General features: G+C 44.0%; 1 protein-coding gene across 1 annotated transcript in view; it reads right to left on the bottom strand.

The window, feature by feature from the left end:
- Positions 1 to 3,222: 3,222 nt before the first annotated feature.
- CRTC3 (CREB regulated transcription coactivator 3) overlaps positions 3,223 to 24,340 on the bottom strand; it is a 74,601-nt gene continuing 53,483 nt past the window's right edge. Inside the window, exons 7-15 of the mRNA XM_025050384.1 lie at positions 22,361 to 22,396; positions 19,345 to 19,430; positions 17,720 to 17,769; positions 14,656 to 14,873; positions 11,821 to 12,119; positions 8,775 to 8,975; positions 8,606 to 8,686; positions 7,215 to 7,317; positions 3,223 to 6,761 (exon numbers count right to left, since the gene is read on the bottom strand). Of these exons, the coding sequence (XP_024906152.1) occupies positions 6,553 to 6,761; positions 7,215 to 7,317; positions 8,606 to 8,686; positions 8,775 to 8,975; positions 11,821 to 12,119; positions 14,656 to 14,873; positions 17,720 to 17,769; positions 19,345 to 19,430; positions 22,361 to 22,396 (1,283 nt within the window). The 3' untranslated portion in view covers positions 3,223 to 6,552. The remainder of the gene's footprint in view (positions 6,762 to 7,214; positions 7,318 to 8,605; positions 8,687 to 8,774; positions 8,976 to 11,820; positions 12,120 to 14,655; positions 14,874 to 17,719; positions 17,770 to 19,344; positions 19,431 to 22,360; positions 22,397 to 24,340) is intronic.

The following is a 24,340-nucleotide window of genomic DNA, read 5'->3' on the forward strand; positions in this document are numbered from 1 at the left end:
ATAAAGCTGTGGGAACAAAATGCAACTCAAACACACACACAAAAAAATGAACAGAGAAAGCTATCGGTCAATTATTGCCACAACAATGCTGCATAACAAATGACCCCATAATTCATGGCTTACTGTTATAAGCATTTATTTCTGGTTCAGGTATCTGCAGACTGACTGGGTCAGCCTTGCAGTTGGGGCTTGGCCTGGCTAGACTGGCTCCTGGGCATGGGTTTGGTTGAAGTCTGCCCTGTCATTCCTTCTTCTAGAACCAGTGGGCTACACAGTGGGGAAGCTGTGCTTGCTACAGCAGTGGCAGAAGCCCAAGATGGCGAGTTCTGTCATCAAGCCCATGCCAAGGCTAAACTCCAGGTCTCATCTCCAAACATCTCACTGGCCAACATAAGTCACAGAGCAGAGTCCAAGGGCAAAGGAGCCTAGAGGGATACTTATCCTTTGGCCAAACAATAAACCAAGCCTCAAAGGCTTCATGAGGAGGTGTCACTGGACCTAGATCTTGGCTTTTTCCCAGTGAAGATGAGATAGGGAACCCCTGTCCAAGGGATAAAATGCGGGGTAGGGGTTTTTAGGGTAGCAGTGGGGGGACTGCTTATAGAGATCCCCTGAGCTAGATACCTGTATGTCCTTTCTTTGAATACAGCACTCTCTGGGCCCCTTACCCCATTCAGTTTCTTTATTTTCAAATTCTAAAACTTCAACTGTGTGTCACTACATACAAGTTCAAGACAGTTTTCAGCAAGGAGTCATATTGGAAAGTGTAGTGCTTGTCCCTGCACTGGGGATTTGCTCGTTTCACTGGGCATAAATCAGCCAGTTTCATAGCCCATCCGACTGCATTTCAGGCTTCTGGTCTCCAATCTTGCAGCCCAGCAGCCACGCTCCTGCAGCTGTGACCAACGCAGCCCTTCTTAAACAGACTCCTTGATGACAGAGTCAAGGCAGCCAAGAGGTGAGTCAAATAAAGAACTCAGGAATGGAAGACTGGGAAACCCATTCTAAAAGGACTGGCCGTGAGAAGGGGATCCACGCACACACAGAACTGGGGGCAAACAATGCTGGGAAGGATGGTTACAGGACAGGATGCAAACAGTACGAACCTTGACAATGTAAAAATAAGAACTCACAGCATTGGGAGTGGGGCTGGAGGTAGGAAGTGGGTGAGCTCATTTCCTCATCCTAAATCGCAGGCTGTCAAGAGATGCCATCTACAGTTGAAACAGGTTTAAAGAGTGAATCCAGCCTCTTGATATTTTTCTTTCCTTTTAGAAAATAATTAAGAAGCACAATTATTTGCAGTTCGGCAATTTCTTAGGTACATTTAAGGTTCTTTTTTTGTTCTGTTAAATTTAAATACTTTTTCCAAAAAGAGCATGTATTCATGAGTCCTTTCTTATAAGAATTTCCAACTACCTGTGCCCTTTTCTCTGAATCCATGCATAGAGGATGTCTCTACCGCTCTCTGGACCACTTGAACACTTTTTTTGTACTCTTCAGTGTTATAGTTTCTTATAATAAGCATATACTACTATTATAAAATCAAAGCCTTTTCTTGAACAAAAATTACATTTCTGGGAAAGAAAAAAATCCTTCGCTCCTTGGCCCGGCCCTTTGCCTCGGGGAAGGGGATGCTGCATCCCATGGGTGGGCTTCCTGTGGGCGGAGATCCGGCAGGTTGGGGAGGCACCGATCCTGGGAGTCGGGCCATGAGGGTGCCGAGCCTGTGTACCACGTTCGGCCTGGGGACTGAGCCTCTTTGGGCCTGCTTCCTCATCTGTAAAACCCAAGAAGTCACCCTCACCCTGCCTCACTCTCCAGCTGCGGTGAGGGATATGTGATGTGCAGTGCCTGGTCATCCACAGTGGAGTGGTCACTGGAGAGACTTGTTTACATTCTGCCATCATACGATGCAAGCTACCAACACTGGTGCCAGCCCAGTCCAAAGGCGAAATGAAATGTGAGAGAGTGGGTGGATCTATCTGGTGCTCTGGAGTCCTAACAGCCACTCTTATGGTCTCAGCCCCATCTAGTGTCCACATCAAGACACAGTCACATACAACTGCCTTGATGCAAAGCCCTAATTTCCATTCTTGCAAATGGTACGGCATTCATTAGGCAAATTGGACGTAAATAAGATCAATTTTAAAGAAACACCCTCATCTAAGGTTTGGTATTTCAAAGCAAGCATTGTATAAATTTAGTAATTCTAAATATTTGTGCAAAAAAAATAAAGATTTGTGTATCCTGTCTTCAAAAAGACAGCATATTCACGCAACAGATGACACTTATAATAGTTGACATTGACTCCTCCTACCACGTCCTCGAATTTCTAGACGTCAGAGAGAAATGAGGGCCCTGTGGTGAGGTCTGGCGTGCCCCTAGGAGGCAGGAGAAGACTGGGTTAGTGGACAGTGTGGGACTGATGTCTTTTCCCAGCAGGGCTAATAGGGAGAGGCCGAGAGTCAGAGCAGGAGGGGGGCTGGTGAGGGTGTCATAGAGGCCACTGTCCCAATGGACTAGGCCTGGGAAGGAGGGAAGCCAGGAGAGGAAGGGCAGCCAAGAGAAGAGAGAAGAAAGGACAAGGGATAGAATTCTCCGTGCGGTCAAAGAGCGTGTGTGGACCAGGCAGGAAGTCAGGGTCAGGGTCAGAGATGGAATTTCTGAGTAAGATTTCAGATGAAGAGTCACATTTATGACAAGCCCTGGGTGTGGCCAAAGAGGTGGGTCTCTGAGAGAAGTGTGAGGCTGTTGGCTTGCGAACCCTGCTGGGACATGGGGCAATGGGGCAGGGCGGGGGCAGAAAACCGAGCCAAAGTCCTTGGCAAGCTGGGGGAGAGGGCTGAGGCCAGTACAAGACAGCAGAGCACTGTGGGGAGGAGCATCTGTGGCCTGAACCTCCGAGGAGGTTTCAGATGGCGGCGGGAGCAGGGGACTGGGAGGGGCGCTGCCGAGGGAGGCAGAACACTGAGGCACTGCCAGGATGCCCTCTGTCCTTGGTACTCACAGCTTCAAAGGAACCACGTGCCCTACTTCTTTCTGAGCTTCTCTCGAATGGATGCAACAGCACGTGTAATAAAGACGCATGACAAGCAGGTCAGTACAGGACCCACCAAGCCAAGGACCAGAAATTCCTAACTGCAGGCTGAGCTGCACAGGAGGTGGCGAGAAAGGCTTTCCCCCAATTCATTTCATCCGAGGCTGAAGAAAAACACCAAATGCAGATACAACCTTATTGTGCTTTTAATTACGAAAGATGTAAAATGATGCATTATAAAACTTGGAAGCTACTTTATACAAATTCCAATCTTTAAATATTGTTGAACAGGGGACCTGGGAGTTAGGACACTGGCGGGAAGTCTGATGAGTTGCTGTAATGGTTCCATCACGAAGCAATGGAAACACCCTCAGAACCATCTGTGCATAAATCAGAAGAGCCAACGAGAATCAGAATTGGAAATGTCTTCAAATATGCAAATAGTCTGGAGTACACAACAGTTCAGCTCAGGTAATATACAGCAGACATAAGAGAAATGAAACAGGACAAAGGAGAGTTTATGTTCATCTTGATATGATCAAGAAAATTTTCTCCTAACACCTTCTATCTTAAAAACCACAACCGTACAGAAAGAAAAAATGGAAACACAGATAGGTTTTTAATTCTATGCTGTTTAACTGCTAGTAAATGAGAGTTGTACAGCCATCGATTCCTTGTAACAAAACTAAATATTGAAAATAGTTTATTCTAAAGTATGCAGCCACTTCAGAGGCCAAGGACCATGCCTGGTTTGTTGCAAAGGCAGCAGTGAGTGCAGACTTACCCGCCAAAGGTCAGAGCGACACCTGTCCGTGGTTGTCCTTGATACCATCTAAGCAAAGCAGGTTGTATAATGCCCAAAACCTTTTCACAGGAAAAGATCGGACTGATGGACCTAAGGACAAATTTAATTCAGTGCTAAACCTTACTGTCATCATTATATTCCCCCAAACAAGTCACTTTTCCTGGAAGCCTCCATGTCCATGAATCACATGGAGAAAGCCCTCCAAGCAGTGTATATCATCATGTGGTCTCGGGGGCTCCAGTTGTAAGGCGAGGCTGCCTTGCAGAAAAAGAGCTGGGACCCCAACACTGATGATCCCCATGGGTAAGGCACTAGGCAAAGAATGCATTATGCTGGGACCTCCACTTCTAATAAAAATCTCTTACAACACCAGCACCACTCCTAGACCAAATGTCAGGGGCCTTGGACATAGGAAAGGCAGCAAGGAGCTGGCACACTGGGGTGCTGTGAACCATTACGAGGAAAGGCCCTTTACTTTAACAAAGTCACCCCAGCCCCCCCACCACAGAGATCTCAAGTATAAAGGGACCTGAACGTTCAACTGGGAATAAAGCTGAGAAGGGGAGGCCGACTGCCCCTTCCTGAGCCAATGCTCAGCAAGGACTCTGGTTTGATTTCCTAATTCAACAGTGGGGATTGGGAGCTGATAGGAAGTGGGAAGACCTGGGTTCCACAGAAGAAGATGGAGTGGTATACCATCAAGGCTGCTGAAAGGTCAAAGGGCAGGCAATCCTTCTGAAGACAGAAGCAGAATGGGACAAGGTCTGGAGAGGTTAACAGCGCAGGATCCTGTGACAGATTCCTCTTGCCAGAAGGCACAGATGTGTCAGATTCAGACCCGCATAGTATGGCCATGCTTCTTTAGGCTGGGAATAGCCTAGTGACCTTCAAGGATACTCCTGGTCTCTCCTGGAAGAGCAATGGCTGTCCAAGCAAAAGTTCTAGCATCTTTCACCTCTCCTCACTGTTCCTGTCCTCCCCGCCTCATCTCCCATGCCCGCATTTTGCCCGGACCCCTCCCAAGAGGTACCTGGCAGGCCTTGTCTCCTCCGCCCCCTTCAAACCCACCTGTCAAGTTTCTGATCAGGGGCTGGCCGAGCCTAAGTTAGAGGGGGCAGGCAGTGGTGGAAATCTGGTAATATTATTTTATGTTAAGGTATTAATGACTAATGATGGCTTCACGAATTAGATGTTCATTTTACTACAGAATTTCTTCCGCCTCAAAGAATGAATCTCTATTTTAAAGCAATTTAGATCTGAGAGGAAAGATCTTTCTAAATGGGGCCTGCCAGGACCTCTGAGGCCCTAGCACTGGGGAGGCCTCAGCTTGCTCAGCCATTCTGTACGCACCAGAAGACGGTCTACACCTACCTGTGCTGGACCATAATCTCGAGGAAAGGTACCTGGTCTAACGGTGGATTTGGTCACCTAGTGTTAAAAGCATATTAAAGTGCATGCTCAACCACAGGCACAAGTGTTAGAAAAGCTAATGTTCTGAAAAGATTTGGCAAGGAATGTAGATAGCTAAATATTAGACTGCCTTACAGCAGGCAGATTCATTCATTCATCCATCCATCCATGCATTCATTCATGCATTCGACATGCAGTTACACAGCACCTGCTCAGTGCTAGGCACCTGTTGGTACTAGGGGTTCAATGATGAATAAGGCACAGTCCCTGCCCTCAAGGAGCTCATGGTCCAGTGGAGTTATATTATCACTCCCGTTCCACAGAGAAAGAGCTTGGCTCTGCTGCTGCTCAGCTGCTGGCTGAGTCTGATTCAAGCCTCTGGCCATTCCTTCCAGCTGATGTGCAGACAGGGGGGCCTGTACATGTCTGGAGTTTGTCCAGAGCTTATCCAAAGGATGCCATGTGTCTGAGAGAGACCTACAGGCCCCCTTCTTGCTTCCCCGGCCACCAAGAAGAAGCACTGTTCTTTCCTTTCAGGCTCGTCCATTACCAGGGAACTTTTTTTAAGTAACTGAATAAAATAATCTTTTTCCTTCTGTCCATAGGAAAAGTTGAACTGAAGCAGCAGAAGAGAGATTATAAATGGAAAAGAAAACAAATTAGCATTTAGCTTGCTGAACTTAAGTCTGTTCTTAGACTCATGGTGACAATTCTTCATGTTAGAATGAAGCCATCTGGGAGAGCTGTGGCTCTCCACTTTGCCCCGAACATCCCTGCCACCAGCCGGCAGGTGCCCAGCTCTAACAACTGGATCAGAGAAGGCAGCTGGTGCTGTGGTACCGTTGTTCAATGCTGAGCCAACTTCCGAAGACCTAACTGCCACCCACTGTGGCCAAGTCCTCTCTTCAGTGTTGACTGAGATCAGTGGTTTTGAGCACTGCACAGTGCTCCTGGGGCCTCCATTCCATGATGGTTTCTACTTTAACACACTGACCAATTCGATGGCCAAGAAAAAGATGTGACGGTCACGGTGATGACCTGCTCACTGGAAGCTCTGAAGCAGCCTGCCCGCAGCAACGTAACCTGCACCACAGGCCTGAGAGGCAGCGCACAGCTCTGTGGTGAGCATAAGCCACAGTGTATGGGACAGGACCTCGTCTGGAAGCCAGGAGCCGAGGAATTGGTTCCTTCTGCGTCCAAATCCCGAGATAACTAAAGCCCAGGGGTGCAGCTCCATTATATTCCATTCTATTTTAGCTGTTTCAGATTCAAAGGCTCCTGTTCCACTCCATTCTGTTCACAGTCGGTCGGCTCGAAACGTCTCTTCAACAGAGGGGTCAAGCAGGCCCATGCTGGAGTCACTTAACATGTTGAGTCCATCCAAGCTAAGGGGTTCGATTTGCAGCTCTTCTTCCAATGGAAACGGAGTGTCCATGTTCAGGCTGACCTCGGGCATGCCTGCCAGCGCGCTGCTGAGGTCTTTAAACAGACTGGAACTCGAGTCTTCTGGAAGCAGCAGCGAGAGGGAACAACAAGAGCAGATTAGGAGGCGTAAGGGCCTCAGGCTACAAAGAGGGCACAACTGATGACATCCTGCAAATGCTGTCCCTGTCATCTTCCCAACCAGGACAGTGATCACTACGTCCCAACTACTCCCAGCCCTCCAGTTTTGCTGTGGAATCTCCGTTCTTTCCAGTCAGTTCCACAAATCTCAATTATTTGCAGGCTTTCTCCGTTTGAAAAGTTGCTGATCACTTAAAACTAACTATTTCAAAAAAGACTCACTGCTTCATGGTCTCTAGAGCTGGACACCTACAACTCAAAAAGGTAAAGCTGAGCTGGGGGACTTTCGTTTTTTCCCTTTATCTAATGTTGTTGTTTAAAATATCTTACAATGGAATCTGTAAAAACCCAGCAAAATGAAAATAGTGAAGCAGCTGAGGGGCGGCCCACACTCACCTGTCAAGATGGTGTTTGGGAAATTCCCGCAGTTGGAATACAGGTTTGATCTCAAAGGAAATGAATCCTGTGTTTCTCGGAGACCTTGCTGCACCAGGGGCACCTGGAAGCATCAGAGGTTACATTGCAAGGAACAATCTCTGCTTCCAAGGAGTGAATGATGCAACGGGCTCACAGAGCAAAACCAGACATGAAAACTGTCTTCTAGTCCCTTCTCTCTAGAATCCCAGAGTGCTTTGCTTTGCTGCCGTGACAGTATTCTTCTCAGGCAGGCAGATGCAGGGGTGGAGCAGGGTTCCTCCAGGTTCACAGTGTAGGTGATTGGTCCCCATTCATCTACTGCCCGACCCACTAAGCCATCCCGGGAGACACCAACAGCCATGGCTTCTGTGCCCCTCTGGTTTCAGACCCCCCCGCCTCCTCAGCCACCCTGAGGCCTGTGGAAACTGCCATCTGCAAACACCCTGTCAGGGCTCCCCAAGGATGACTAAGGAACTGATGCAGCCAATGGGCTCTTTTCCTCTTTTGTTTCCAGAAACATGAGAAAGTGGTATCCTTTCCTTCTCACACACAGAGGGAGGAGTCTCAGGCAAGCCCCTCTCTATGAGAAAGCCTCTATGAAGACTGGTTAGAACTTAGGAGCCTTTCCAGAAACTAATTTTCCAAACTATTTTTAAAAATCTCTCAAAAGTAGGAGTTTCTATTATTTTTCAGGGAGACATTGACTCACCAAGACTAAAATGGCTCCTCTAGACAACAGGGAGGCAAGGACTATTGGTTCTCACCGTGAGGCTTTACCATAGCCTACTCAGTAGATATCTGTCTGTGTTTATTTTACTGTTATTAGTAAGTTATAAAAAAATACTCTTTCTGTCCTTAATCCATCCTAGAGCCCAATCCATACTTACAGAACATTATAAAATCTAGGGATATCGAAAATGGTTCGTGTCAGTGAAATATTAATAAGCAAAAGGAAATGGATGAATGAAAATACCTTAGGGAAGGAGCCCTGCCAACAGCAGCTCTATTGGGAGGCCACACACTGTTGGGCACAGCAACTAGGCCTGTAGGCTAAGCCCCTCCCTGTGTCTCAGTCTCCTCAACATGACCGATTAGTGGACTGCCATGGCCCCTTCCAGTATGAACAATTCTACAATTCTATGACTAGAGTGTCATTTTAAGTCTTCTGTGACTTCTTCCTGTGCTGAGGCCTGACAGTAAATAAAGCAGCCAGCAGCAGTATTTTAGGGCTAGAAGAGATTTTAGGTTCACCTAGCTGTCAAGCACATCCGAGTTCAGAAAACTGGAGTATCCAGTCTGTTTGGTGTGGGTTCTGCACACTGAACAACAGTTCTTGCTCTGAGAAGGGGCGGGTCCGGGCGATCACTCACCTGTTGAGTAAAGGCTGGCCCTGGCCTCATGGACTGCTGGTCGAAGCTCATATCCGGGAAGAAGCTGGTCAAAGATGAGCCCTTCAGGGAATAAGAAGGGGACCATTCAGCTTGGAACTCAAGACAAAATAATCATTCCCTCTTGAGCAGTGTTCCTGCTAGGACGCACCTGGGCTGTGAAGAGCTGGAAGTCTGACTGTGGCAGTGATGAGGCTGCCTGTGGCTGCTGAACAGTGGACTCCTGGGTGCGAGGCTGCTGTAGAAGAGGCTGGGGGAGTTCCTGAGGTGTGGGGTAAGGGGGCGGCGGGGACGCTTGAGCTTGAGCTTCTGCAGACAGGAAGGAAAGTGGGCTTCCATCTGATGACACCATCTGTAAAACAAACAAAAATAAGCCACTAATTAGCTTAGCTTCTGAGTTTGTAGTAGTAAGTCCTTTACGATTAGGAAATGTCATGGTGAGGAAAGAGCCTGAGATCTACTTCGCCATGGCATTCTAGGCTGCGCTCTGAGAAGCCTATTTCTGTTCCTTCAAAGTATTTCTCAAATCTCACTTCCTCTCAAAGCATTTCCCATTCAATGACAATTTCTATTGTCTTAAAAAATAAAAACAAAAAACAAAAAAAACCCAGCCAACTGCATCAGTTTCCTCAGTAAAAACCATGTTTCTTTTTTTTTTTAAGCCGAAACTCCTGATTAAAGATGGAAGACTGAAAAAAAACATTTAGCTCTACTGTCTCCCAAAACTCTACTAAAAACACCAAAACGACATTAAACAACAGTAAACATTCATAAACGACACTAAATAATGATAAAATGATAATAAACAAGACAAGGACAAAGATAGTGGAAGTGAAGGAAATGGCAACAAAATCTGGAAAATGAAAAGCAGATGGAGAAGTAGTGACTGGCTTGGCAGAGCTGAGAAGGCCAAATGCTAACTAGCAGTGGAGAAACCGAGCGGGCAGTAGGGGGTGAAGATGCAGTCGAACCAGGAGGATGTTGTCAAAGGACGTGAAAAGCAGCTGGGCTTTGGAGCCCTTGCCTGCCCAGAGATGGAGTGTTCTACTCTGCAGAGAGGACAACAAAAGGTCTCTGGACAATGCATACCCAACCCTTGCAGGTGAGACACTCTACTGAAAATACAGTATTGAACTTGAGCCCTCTACCTTTCTTTCCCAACTCAGTCAGCTCTCGGCGAAAGAAATCATCAAAGAAATAATTAAAGAAATTTTCCCAGAAATGTAAGATATGAGTTTCCAGATTGAAGAAATCTACCAAATATCCAGATTCCTGTCAAACCACATTATCTTGAAGTTTCATAAAACTGGGGACAATAAGAAGACCCTACAAGCCTCTAGAGGGGAAAAAAGGGAGAGTTCGTTCAAAGTATTAGGAGTCAGAATGAAACTGGATTTCTCAACAGCAGCTCTAGAAACTTAAAGGCAAAGGATTAATAACTTCAATATCTCAAGAGAAAATGATTTCAAATTTAGTTTTCTATATCCAGCCAATTATTAATGACATGGTGGGGAGAATGAAGACATCTTTAAATCACGCCACGTATTCTTTCTTGTAAAGTTATTGGAGGATTTGTTTTCAGCTCTATGGAGAGGAGATCAACTCGAGTCTGAGAATTTGGGCTGAATTAGTAATACATATATAGAAAACCAGGCTAAAAAACATTATGATATTTATTAACTCCCAGGAAGAAAAAAATGTTTATTTTGTTATTTCATAATCTATTATATTGTTAAATTCTGAATATATTATTATAACTATGAAAACAATGAACTCTGAGTACCACTCTAATCAAAATTATAACAAACTTCATTGTGAAGAATGAGGAGGATGAGAAGGAAATATGTGTATGTGTATATGGAAGGGCCGGGAGAGCTGGAAGAGAACTAAACCCTCATCTTCCACGGTAGGATGTCATCAGACAATACCTAATGCTAAAAATCTAGAACAAAATAAGCATGAAATAACATGGTTATACCAAAGAGACTAGCTAAAATGGTGGAAAGTAGCCATCTCTAGGGAGTGAGAAATATGGTTAGTGAGGGAGGGGAAACAACTGCAACTTCATAACAAGTCCTTTACCACTACCTGACTTTTTAAACTCTGTGTATGAATAACATTTATTTTTTTAAATCTAATTATTAAGTAAACAAAAAAAGGAAAACATTTGAAAGAGGATGTGTTCTATCCATAAGGTCTCCTTAAAATGTATCCAGGAAGGCAGAGTAATACTTTTTATATCCTATCAAATAATCTTGCAAAATAAAATCAAAGGCAATCCAATAACATAAACAGAACCATTAAAAAAACAATTATGAAATACCCTGCTATCCCCTCCCAAAACGGATTACTCATACAATCAAGATCCCGTAGCCAGTAATTCGTAAAGAATGACTAATAGCTGGATCTGCTAAAGCTTCCGTTGTGTTCTGTCCACTCCTTGTTAAATCATTACTCATTTATGGACAAGCGGTGAGTAAATGACGTTATAATGTATCTAAGGAGTAACAAACAGGTTAAAAATATATTCATTGATGATTTTGGTAAGGAGAACCGCCCTAAGTGCTTAGAAGAAAAACAAAGTCTACAAGTCAAAATATGACACTCCAACCCCTGAATTTCTGTAACAGGCTTGGGACTTCAGCCTCTTTCTAAACAGACTTCTTTGGGTTCTTTCATAGTGATATGATCCTTATTACACCTAGTATTTCAAGAACAGTAAAAGTCTTGTTTCCCAAATCTGTAGTTGTAGTTAGGGAAGAGGTCTAATATCAAAGCTTCAGGAAGGTATTAAACGTCTTCTGTAGCTTTCCCTTGTGGTTTGAAGTACTTAGAGAGCCAACTGATTTTCCACACTGATTTTAAAATCCCAGCCGGGTTTCCCTTAGCTAATATAGGCACATCTGGATTGTGTCTTCTACAGCTTACCCATTGCCCCAACCCCAATTTCAAGAGTTACAGTGACAGCAAACTTCGACGTTTGCTTAGGAATAATCAACACAACAAATCTGCTCTTAGAAAATCGTCAATGCATTCCGAATTATTCACATTTCTGCTCTCTCAGATTTCACATAAGAGTGGGAACTGACTGCATTTGAGACCTCATGGACAACGCTTGGTGTAAGGGACTCAATCCAAAATCACGAAGAAGGAAAGCAATGTATTCTTCAGTTTGTTTCATCGTAGTTTCTTTTTACCTGTGAGGCAGGGTAGGGGTTCAGTGGGCTGGTCGAGGAGAGCTGTCTGCTGAAACCCTGGTGCGCTTCAGGACCAGGGGAAAGCGTGAGAGGGCTGACGGGAGGCTGCCTGCGCCGAGAGGGGCCGCTGAGGTGTGTGGTGGGCAGTGAGGGGTTGCTGAGGGAAAAGAGCCGGAGTGAAGGGTGAAGAGCGGAGGCGTTGGAGGCAGACGTCTGTGGGTGGCTGTTGAAGGAAGACGAAAGCGCTGTCTTATTGAGCGTGGCCTGGATAGAGGGGTTACTCCGGGAACTCTGGAGACCTAGAAGACAACAAATTCACAAGTTACTTGTCACAATTTCAGATGAATCGCTTGTTTTCCAAAGATTAAAGAAAACGTAACTTCCTATGATCCGTATTTGATGAGGATCCTGTATGTGAAGGAGCTCTTGGGCAGCTCTCCTACTGAAATGTATCAGAGGTACCAATGGCAAGAAGATGCCAGCAAAAGAATGGTTTTTGTTGAAGAAAGAGGTTGTATAAGCCACCACTGGGAGAACAGGGCGAGGCAAGCCGTGGGTAGCGGAGGAGAATGTGTGAGTGTGCTCAGCTCCAACCCAGGGCAAGGACCCAAGGCTGTACTACGAAGTCTGCTAAAAGCCCTGATGCCTCTGTGCCGGGTGCACTGCTGACTTTGGAGAGCACCCTTTTACTGAGAGGTGGGCTTTCAGGGAGCCGCCTCAGTGGACCCTTCAAATACCCTGAGCACATCAGAGAGTCATGAGAAGGGACACTCTCCAGATCTCCTGCCCCACGGTTCCTTTCTCTTTGTTTTTCTGGCTCTTAAGAAATTGTTCATCACAGTCTATTCCAATTCAGGGAAAAGGAAGCTTTTACTGGTGCTTAGTTTTATTTTGGCAGGAGGGTAGTGAATTTTAGCACGAGCAAGAGTTTGGGAAAGGCATTTTTCATGACACAGGTTGCTAGGGCATCAGTCTGAGGAGGCCAGGGACCCTGTCCTATGCCCTGTTGGATCCTTGGCACCTGGCACAGGGCCTGGCATGGAGTGGCTTCGCTACATTGCTGCTGCTGCTGCTGCTGCTGTGTATCTCAGCTGGCAATACTCATGTTTCAAATTCAGCCCGTCATTCTTGGACCTGCAGTTAGGATGAGCAGAACTATGTATTGTTACATGTTGATTAAAAATCAAGTGTTAGGAGAAAATGACAGAAATGAAGAAATGACAAAATAAGGCATTTCTAGTTGGCAAATGACTTTTAAAAGGTAGGAAGGACATCTCTGATAAAACCTCAAGTAGTTATTCCACCATTGAACTCTCTGTAAAGGTCAGAGATTCGGCTGGCTCCAATAAGAATTAGAATTAGAATTAGAGCGAAATATATGAATTTCAATAAAATAAACCTGACTCATTCAGAAAAAAAGCACAAACATCTCTAAAGAACTATGTACAACTTTGTGCACCATGCATTTTGAGTTTCGTGTCTAGGAACTATAAAAACCTGACATAGGTTCTGACATGTTCTGGACAAAATAATGCTTGTGTGAGGAAAATAAGAGCCAGTAATTAAACACGGACTTTTCAGCTGAAGTGAAGTGTCAGAGGCTGTCCTGGAGAATGCCAGCTTCCCCAAGATCCAAGGAAGCCAAGTGCCGATGCAGCTTTACTTACGTGACCTTGGATGTCTTTGTTTATAGAGAACTGACCGCAGTCACATAAGTAAAGCAGCAGGATAATAAAATGACCAAAAGAACCAAAAACGAATGTGGCACTGAAATAATTTCTTCAAATCTAAAATTATAGTTAGGGAAGAGGTCTAATATCAAAGAATTAGATATAAGGATTGCAGTGATGCTGCACAATGGCAGAAGTGCTAAATATGTGGCATGTAGCTATATTAAAATGCCAATGGCAGCATCACTGCAATCCTTAGAGAAGCTTCCAGGTGATGACTCGGAAGGGGACCACTCTCATCTGAGTGGTGAGTTCCGATTTATGTGGACAAGTCACGCTGAACCCAGAGTGGAAACCCACAAGCACTTTCCCCACTGACAGAAAGACAGACCATAACCCAAGATCCCTTCCAAAGTAACTATAATTCTTAGGACCGTTACTTGCCAGGGTCTGTACTGCACCTCTGGGAGTCGGAGGAAGTGACATCTGACCTAGATACTTACAAGAGCATCTGTCATAACTGAAGCAAATATAGTCATCTGAGGTCTGAGCTGCAGACACTCAAACTCGTACAGTAACACCCAAGTCATATTCTGGGTGGCATTTTAATATAGCTACATGCCACATATTTAGCACTTCTGAAAATATGACCCAAAATTTTGAACTTTGGTAACTTTCTGTTTAATACACATAACTATTAAGTATAAATATTATCACCCGATCCACTGTAAATTTTCTAAAATTCAAAGTATTTTCTTTTGAAATCCAATGGGAAATTGAAGGGATGTAGAGCAATATCTGTGTTAAATATCATCACGTGTTGGTAAGAGCCACTAACATTGTTTGGCCAACATAAAATAGAATGGACACATATCTCTTGACTCTCAAACTCTCCAAGTCCCCGAGACACACACGCTGGTGATGACGATAAAGGAGGAGGGTTAGCAGAGCTGCTCTAGAGCTCAGCAGAGCCGAGAAGAAAGAGAGTCGCCCAAGCAAAACGTCACCAGGGTCAAGAGCTACAAGAACAGCTACATCATTGTCTCTAACTGAGATGCAGTCACTCTGCCTCCAGGATCCACAAACAGGGCTCCTGGCCAGGGACCACGGATGATTAAGCCAACAGAGGACACAGGCGAGACCCTCACAGAGCGGGGGCACTTACCAGAGGAGCTTCTGATGCCCAGGTGTGTCACCGCAGCAGGCAGGTTGCCCATACTGCTCCCCACACTCATACTGCCGAAGACATGGTCAGCAGCGTCCAGGGAGGCTGGCAGGGGCGCTGAGTAGTGGAGGTTGGTCAGATCTGGCAGTGACCCCCCAGTGTTCAGGGCCCCCAGGAAGGGCGAGAGGCCTATGTTTTGACCGTTGTGTGGAAAAGTGCTGAAAAAGGAAAGGTAAGTATTACTTCCAAAATCATTAGGCTTTAGAGACTAGGACATGTACGGTACTTTTCCTTGTCAGAAAAAAGCAGAGGGCATCAAAGAGCCCATCCTCATGCAGGCTCTGCCTCTTCCACGTCCCTGGCTTACTCTCTCTGAAGTGCCATTTTCTTACCTGTTAAGTTGGACTGAAGATGTCACCTATCCCCACTTTACAGGAATATTTTCCAAGACAAGATTAATAACTGATACAAAAGCACTTTAAAAATTATAAAGCATTATATAACATGTGAGACACTGCTGTGTATTTACATGGTTCTGTTTGGTGAATTTCTAAATTACCTTTCCTGCAAAAAAACAAAGTATCTCTGTATTAACCAGATATCTTCCAAGATATAGTTTTTCAATTACAGTTGTCACATACTTTAAGATGAGAAAGAGGTGCTACCATCCATTCATCAAAATCTATTGTTTAGTCGCTCTGTGCCAGGCACCAGGCTAAGTGTGGAGGTTTGATGATGAACAGGCAGTGTGTGTATTCGTGGTCAGGCCTATCTTTAACATGTACAGGTCTGCAGCCAGAGCACAAATGGAGACCCGCATACCATCTGTTTACATTTTTTAAAGTTATAAATCAAAGGAGCAAATCCTTAAATGAACTATGTTCGATGTTTCTGTCTTGACAAATTACATGTTCAGAATAGCCTAGGTCAAAATTTAGAATTCAAATTGAGCATTCTGACTCCTCGGAGTTCTATGCTAGAGCACATGGAGGCGGCCCCAGTCCTCAGTCCACCCCAACTTCTTGTCCTACCCCGGCCCTGGTCAGAACCGCAGGGCACGCGCATGGCTATCCCCACTTATGGGCCAAGCTCTGGCAATGCTCTGCATGCCCCTTGGCCACCCCTCACGCCAGGTGGTGTGTTCCCTTGTGGCTCTTGTGCTCTCTACCCCATGGGAGTGGGGCGCTCTGAAGTGTGAGGCCCAAGAAGGGGTTTCCTAGCCCAGGTCTGAGGGGCACTGCTCTTGAAGTTCACAGGCAGGCAGGAGAGACAGACTGGTAAAGTAAGCAATTGCAATACAGTAAGAAGCAGGCTGGGTTGGCTTCAACAGAGGGTGGGATAGCCATTAAGAACAAGCAACACTGGGAACATCAATGGGAAGATGGGCTAGGGAAGCATGGGCTTTACAAATGACATGACGGCGCACTCACACAACTGCAAGCAGCTTGGCGCAGCCGTGGTGTCTGGTGTTCGGCAAAGCAGGGAAGCAGAGGTAGCAGGCGATGAGGTGGGAGACAGGTGAATGAGAAAACAAGGGTGAGAGTCTGGATTAGGGACTACAAGAAATAGGGAGCCCAGGTTTAAGCTGGGGAATGATATTTGAGAAATGCTGCTGTGCTTACAGAGTAGAGGATGGCTTAAGGCAGCAGAAAGAGAGCAGGGAGAACCGGTTAGAAGCTACGCTGTGGTCCAGGTCTGATCTAGGAAAAGAGAGGTTGAAGAGGAGGACAATGCTGGAGGAAGGTGCCATTCACCAGAAACAAGGGGAAGGGAATGAATTCAAATGGGGACACTTGCTCAATACAGCATGTAGCAGTAGTGTACTTCTCAAGTGCCAGCCACTGGCATCAGGGCCTCTAAAGACTTGGACAAAGCATGGAGATAGAGTCAGAAAGAAAATAACTCGGAATGTAATCGAATTCAGTAGTACGATGACAGAGCCTGGCAGTATGAGGTGTGGAGGAAACTACCAGCAGCAGGCTGGAGGGGGCTTCCTGGAAGCCATCTGAGCTGAGTTTGAAGGCTATGAAGTTCAGAAGATTTAGCAGTAATATCATTTCAGGCAGAGTTCACAGCATGGGCAAAGCAGGAAATGTGAGGCCACAGAGTGTGTCCTCGGAACTCAGACACCAGAGGAAGGTCACGTTTAGGAGGGGTGGGTGGTGATGGGAGATGGGCCTGGAGAAGAAAGCAGAGAGCACATGAGGCCTAGACTGATATGCTGAGAGCAAGAAGCCAGCGGAAGACTAAAAGCAGGGGAAAGACATCCTCGGCCATTCTTAGTACAGTGTGTCTAATAGAGTTGGGGGAGTGGAGACCAGGGTGCAAGGAACAGAGCCTGCAGGAGGAAAGGTGAGTTATGACTCTGCTGAAAAGTCAAATAAGACATAATGAGAGCATGGCGATGGAGAGACAGGATGGATTCTAGAGATATTTAAGGAAGTACTCAAGACTGACTCCTGATTTTCTGGCATGAGGCTGGTGGAGCCACCTGCTAAGATAGGGACACTGAGGTATACGAGTGGATTAGGGATAAGGCTGGGTATGAATAATGTAATGAATTCTATTTTAGATACTAAGTTTCTATAGTACAGGAAGACACATCATAGGAATCTCTCTTGAGGACAGTTCCATTTGGAACAGTAGGAATGGAGGCCAGGCCACAGAGGGTTGAGGCGTGGACAAGCTCTAAGGAAGACTCAAGACTAAATACTCCTACACTGCTAGGTGTGCTGGTGGTCTTCTGCCAGAGGTGTGAGGCTGGCAGGTTCCTCTCGACACCTGCACGCAGCTGTTTTGAGTTGTGTGTTTATCAAGCATGAAGTGTGTTATTTTCAAATATATTTACGGTAGCTTTATTATTGCAGTTATATAATATAATTACTTTAAATAAATGAAACATGAGTATCCAAAGAGCTGCTGCTTTTATGAAAAATCAGTTGACTTTCAATTTATACATAACAAGTGAAGTTTCTCAGAGCTCTATGACAAAGTAGCAGGACTTTTCTATCGGAAAAACCTTCAAGACAGCCTCTGAGCCATGAACAGAAAGAAAACTACTTACTTGCCACCTGCGACATCGCATGATCGAGGGCGCCCCGACAGAGACTGAATCTGGGGAGAGACAGAAAGCTGGCCTTACTCACTGTAAAGCCAAATTCAAGTTTTTAAAAGTATCTTTGTAAGTATCTTGGGGCTCCAGTCAGTGCAAGCGAGTCAGCAGATGTAAATAGCACCCTCACAGAGCAGCCATTTAAGTTTTGCCTAGACTTTTCAGGCATAAGGGAGAGCTAATACTAATAAATTTTCTTAATTTGATGCTTCATTCATTTATGTTCTAGATGAATATTATTTCCTTCAAAAAGGCCAATGTTTTACATATAGAGCTTTTAAATAAACATTCCTTTTCCAATTGGCCTGAAAGAAAAAGATGAAAACAAAAAACAAAACAGAGTGAAGAAAGAAGAAATTTAATGTCAGAAGAAAATAAATATTTCAACTACAAAATAAGCTCCAAGAGGGGTAGGAGGCAGGAATTTTTATCTTGTTTATTGCAGAATCCCTGAATGTAGAACACCTGGCAAAGGGTACTCAACAAATATAATGTATGTTGTAAAACATGAATGAACCTACTGACTCACTTCTTCTCCCAGAAATCATTTATGGAGGACAGCAAATCCTGAAGAACTAAGGAAGATGAGCACCTACTCCCAGAGAGAACAGACCCTGGAAGGGTGGGTGCCACTGCCACCTTTGCTGGGGAAGATATAATTGTGCTGATAAAAGCCTCTAAAACCACTTGTGCCTCCCACAGCCAAAAGGGCAAAGTGTAGCTCCTGCTTCTATGTTTAAGGATGTGAATTTTAAATCATATCACATACACCCCCCACCAAAGATGAAGCATCGAATGGTCTTGCTTTTACAAAAGATCTTTCAAGGCCACCATAATGCTAACAATGACCTTGGTGGGCATGGCAGAAAAATGGAACTGGACCATAGGAAGCCTAAACCAACGGGGTAATCAAGTATGGAGACAATACAAGCAGTTGCAACAGAGCATCACCAAGGACTGGGACGACGAAGTTTTTTTTTTTTCAAAGGCAACACAGCTTCCTGTGGGAAGAAGGGCAGAGTCAAGCACCATGGGGCATCTCCCTCTTCCACAGTGAGAGAACGGTGGAGGTCAGCTAGCACAACTGTGGGCACAAATACTCAAAGGATCACGGAAATCATAAAACAGATGACTTGCTTACCGACTCCCTGAGGACTCAGGTCAAATGCCCTTGACAAAAAATGGGGATATCTGGTGAATCTGCAATTCTGAATAGAAGCTGGTGACTGGTAGAAGATACTGGCTACAAAACAGAAGAGTCTGCCTATGACTTGTAACAAGGCTTCAGTGCTTTCAGTAATACGAATGAGATATGGGGGACTAACAGGTTTTCCTGAATGAGTCAATTCAACATGTAAATTAGGAAACCAGGAAATCACTGTACTAATTCATCACACGACGTGATATTTTTTATTTGAACCATCATTCCCCGGTATATTCTTCCTATCTCCATCTCCAGACAAATCTTCTCTTCCTTTTTTCCCAATTCCTCGTTTTCTCCTCTGAAGGATTTTACAATGACCCGTGAAGTACAAATATTCAGTGACAATAAAAACAGTTGAGTTCTGTTCACTCACCTCCTTGGTCTCCCACAGTTGTTTTGGCAGTGGCTTGGGGACAGGTAACAGATTCTCTTCTTTCAATGGGCCAGGAAAAGAAACCACTAAAAGGGAGGGAAAAAAGCACATTCATTGCATTACATGGCGGCCATCTCCCCTTTGGCCAAACAAATTTTATTTAAAAAAAAAAAAAAAAAAGATTGATTTCACAAATATTTATTGACTGTTTACTAGGGAAGGCGTTTTGAGTATTACTGTGACAGTTGCAGAGATGAATAAGACATGGACTCAGCCTTTAGCGAATTAATAACCTAGTCAGGAGAAAAGGGCAACACGTGAATACCTATGACTGAAAGGAGAAACGAGTGGAGGCCTGTGAGAACTAACGGTGCTGCTCAAGTGCGGAGAAGGAAGAGGCCATGGCTGGCCTCTGGAGCTGGGCACCAAGGAAACCCTTTAGAGGTACAGGAAAAGGGCATTCCCAGAGGAAGAAACATAAACTAAAGATGAGAGAGGAATTAGCGGACTACTGCTGAGTAAAGCTGCTCTTTTCAACTGGAGTGTAATAGGGTAAGCCGAGGAGATTGTAGGAAATAAAGTTTGGAAGGTCAAGGACAGATCAGGGAGGGCCTGCAAATCTGGCAAAAAGAGAATGAAAGGAGAGGGATGAAGAGAGACCCACCATAATCTAGGAAAGGTGGAATGGGGAAAACAGCAAAGACAGAAGCAGTATATTGCATGTGAGAATGGCGGCTGTGAAGCTACATGCTAACGCGGAGCGGGGGATAAAGAGGGATCAAGACCCCAGAGGATTTGAGGCTGCGCAGCTGAAGCGACCCCTACTGATTCTTCAATGCTGTAAAACAACTTAGCTCTATGCCAAAAGGACCATTCGAGGGCTTTCTGCTTTAATGTTCTCAGTCACGCCAGGTAAGACAGGAATGTGGAGCACAAGACAAGGGAAAACTTGTTCTCAGAGAGAGACCAGAAGACAAGGGTCAGCCCTCAGAAATTAAGGGATCCGATGCCAGGAATGAAATTCAACATTAGAGACTGGTGACTGCTCAGAACTACAAACGTAGTTAGGCTTTGGTGACCACTAAGCCCTGGTTTGATGGTCACAATTTCCTGTTTTAGCTCCACACAGGACACCCGAGGATAACAGACCCCAGAAAGAAGTCACTTAAAACAGGGATCAAAATATCAGCGTAAATTCTGATAAAAAGGTTTGAAAATTGAAAAAAAACTCTAAAATAAGTTTATCTTACATTTGATAAAATTTAGGATTTAAATGCATTGGTGAAATATATAAAGGACGGGTGGGGGTATAATTTCCCTAGCAGCACCGTAACAGAGTACGATGCGACATCTTTCCAGTTAACCTCCTTGAACCATCATCACAACAGCTGTCATCCCTACTCAAGCATTCCAGATCACTGCTCCCAGATCTCTCTCTTAATCATGATATTCAAATCACTCTCTTTTGAAGAACTTATTTTGCCAACATCCTTGTGTGATTTTCTTCAACTGTTATCTGGTCTGACTGTTAATATAAACTGCTTCAGAAATGTGAACTCTATAAGGACAAGCAGGGCCTTTATTTTATTCACCGCTGGGGAGTGCTAAGAACAGTGCCAGGTAAACACTGGCCCTACAGCCGACTCTCAAACTAGAGGGCAAGAATAATAGGTGTGAGAGTCTGTATAAAGCAATATAACAAGACACTCAGGAATTTAAAAATTACTTTTTTTTTTTTACTGCTCTTTAAGGTACAATTGGATGATAGAAAAAAAGGGCTGAGTTAGGTAGCTTCATGACTAAAGGCCACTTCCTATAAAACATTTATCACAAGAATATGGTGGGGGCGGATGCCAAGGCCCCAAAGAGGATTGCTTCTTTACAGAAGTTCATTGTTTTTGGTCTCTTTTCATATCAAAGATTTGTTGGGAATTCTTCAAAGAATTGATTGGGGGAATGCAAAGAACACTGAAGCCATTTTAAAATTTCTGTCCTATTAGACTTTTATTGATGTTTCAACTTCTCATGATTTATTCATGGCCTAAAACAGCTTGCCCAGAAAAGGAGTATATAGGACAGAGAATTGTGTCTCTGGTACAAGATGCTCCTCATATGTCGTACTCCCCATGGGTCTTTATGTGTGTGATATATAAACCTAATGTAGTTGTTCACTTTCAGACTGTGAAAATTAAATTTCAGATTATAAAGATTTAAGGAAAAGAAAACAGTGCCTGGTACTGAATGAATAAATGAACTGTGTCAGACTCTTATCCGTCAATGGCTTTGACTGTCATTTCAATAGATCTACAATATTAATTGGTTTCATAAAACTCAGTATCTTCTGCAAGATCTGCAATTTCATTTTACAATCAATTTGCATTTTCCTCACATTGCTTATTTATATCTGTCAATTACAACTTTCTAAGTGGGCACAGACAGACAGCTGAGGAGGGAGGGATATTGGAATAACTAATGGTTTAAGTCAGTAGTCTCCAACTTTTTTGGCACCAGAGAACAGTACACTCATGAGAATCTAGTGCCTGATGATCTGAGGTGGAGCTGAGGTGGTGATGCTGGCACTGGGGAGCAGCTGCAGATACAGATGAAGCTTCGCTGGCTCACCACTCACCTCCTGCTGTGTGGCCCAGTTCCTAACAGGCCACGGACCAGTACCAGTTCCCCACCCTCTGGTGTTGGAGACTCCTGGTTTAAGTGATCAATTCATTAATATTTTTGTGTGATTACAACGTTTGCCTCCCTGCACAACCTTATGACTGTGGGACTGTGTGGGGACTCGATGAAGAGCCTTTGTAATCTAACCATACACTTTTCTTGTGGCCTTGGTCATGGCTAGCCCTAATTTTACAGGGCATCTCAGAAAGGTAAACTAATCTGCAGATGTCAGCATTTTGAGAAGTCCTGAAAACATGAGCATTAATTAGTTTAGATGTTGAAAGGAGGTTATATAAACTACCATCAGAGTCACACCCTGTACAGCGGTGAAATTAATTCATACCTTCCCCATGTCCGTTGTTCTCACCATCACAGAAACCTGGTGAGAAAGAAAAAAAATGCTTTATCTGATGCTTTCACTTTTATTTATTCATAAATTAGTAACTCTTTTGGATTTGAAATAAAATTTTGAAAATTCCAACAATTTCGGTACATTGATATTCATCTAAGGTACATTAGCGTTTATGCTAAAATTAAGATAGACATGCTAATTTAAGTCCAAAGTTCAGTCCTATCTACTTTTCTTCTCCTTTAAAATTATTTCACTCTTAAAATTTTTTATTGCCTTTGTCCTGAAAGAAGAACAATTTACAAAGTCTGAGAACCAATATTCAGATCACAAAGTAAAGAAATGTAGATATTTAAAGACTGAAACTCTGTTCCACTTCTCACAGGAGAAGGGCAGATAACTCCAAAAGTCTATTTCACTGCTGCACACTTACTGTAAATGCCCAGAGGAAGAGAGTGGAAGTTCTGTGTTGTATGTTTTGTGTGTGTGTGTGTGTGTAATATATATGTGTTATATGTACATATATATTGTATGTATGTGTATTATATATAATATATATAATTTCTTGCAAATAGTCATTATTTTTAAAAAGTAATTCATCAAAGTCTCAGTCAATTTAAGTAGTACATGTGATAACTATTGCCAAAATTTTAAAAATTTGACTTTTGAATAAATTTTGGCTGAATAAGGTATTTTTAATCTATAAAATATATTGCAGATGATAAGTACAGTAGTATATCCTACTGTTCTATAGGCTAAAACCAAAGACTTGTGCCAAGAATGCAATGTTACCATTCTCCTTGGAGCAATCAAATACAATAAATGAGTTTTCAGTATAAAAGCAGGACAATTTTTTAAAATTCTAAGCCTTTAAATATCACTTACTTCAAGTTTAGATAAGTTTCTGGGTAAGCTTAATCTGTAAATTAATCTGATCAGTCTATAAAACTTAAGCTAAGTATCGAATAATCATTCATTCAACATATACTGATTAAGTTCCTGCACTAAGTGCTAGGTGTGGCCAGGTGACAGAGTGTAGGTGAGAAGACAGAACATGGAAGCAAATTCTGTAACACAGGTGGAACATACAAAACTGTAGTGGAGCCTGGGGGCAGGGCAACACCGAGAGTCCCAGGAGCAGGAAGAAGAGGATAAATTGAGCACACGTATCAACACGGAATTTCTCTCAGGCTCATTGAAACAATCTAAGTTGATGACTTAAAACTTAATTTTAGTGCCCAACTTGCTGTATCTGGAAGAATTTAGACACTTGAGAGTGAAGCTAAAGGGGATGCTCCAGGGTGAAGACAGGAGGAGAAGGGGGACAGAGAGGAAAGCTAGGGGGAGGGGAAGCACATGTGTATAGCAAGGGCCAAGAACAAGCTAGAAAGGAGATGATGCTGCCCTAAGCTGGCATGATGCAGGGAATACAAGGTCATGGTTAGAGCAGTGACATGATTCAATTAAGCTTTAGAGAGATTGTTCTCACAGCAGAATGTGAGATGAATTGAAAGAAGAAAGCCTTAAGGCAGGAAGACCAGGTGGAAAGCAACAGAATAGTCCTGGCCAAAGGCAGGAAGTGGGGTATCAGTAGGAAAGACGTAAAGAGAGCGCAAAATGAGGCACCTCAGGGGTAGGCTGACGGGTCTTCCCAACTGAATAGTGTTGGGTGTGGAAATAAGTATTAAAGATAACACCCAAGTTTTGAGTTTAGGTGAACAGAAGAAGATGGTGATGGTGACAACTGATATGTTAGCACCAAGCTAACATATGACTAAAATATCCAAGCCTGGATTTTTACTACTGGATAAAAAAGATCATAGGACACAACTATAAATAAAGGGTTAAAAATAAAAAGGAACACGCTGTGACTGGATCTCTGGAAAGAGAGGCCACTTACTTGCATCAGTCCCACCAGGGATGGGACAGCAGGGACCAAGGCCACATCTGTATTCCAGAAAACCTCGCGGCCTC

The sequence above is a fragment of the Pteropus alecto genome, unplaced genomic scaffold (assembly GCF_000325575.1).
Source record: "Pteropus alecto unplaced genomic scaffold, ASM32557v1 scaffold60, whole genome shotgun sequence".
NCBI classification, from domain to species: domain Eukaryota; kingdom Metazoa; phylum Chordata; class Mammalia; order Chiroptera; family Pteropodidae; genus Pteropus; species Pteropus alecto.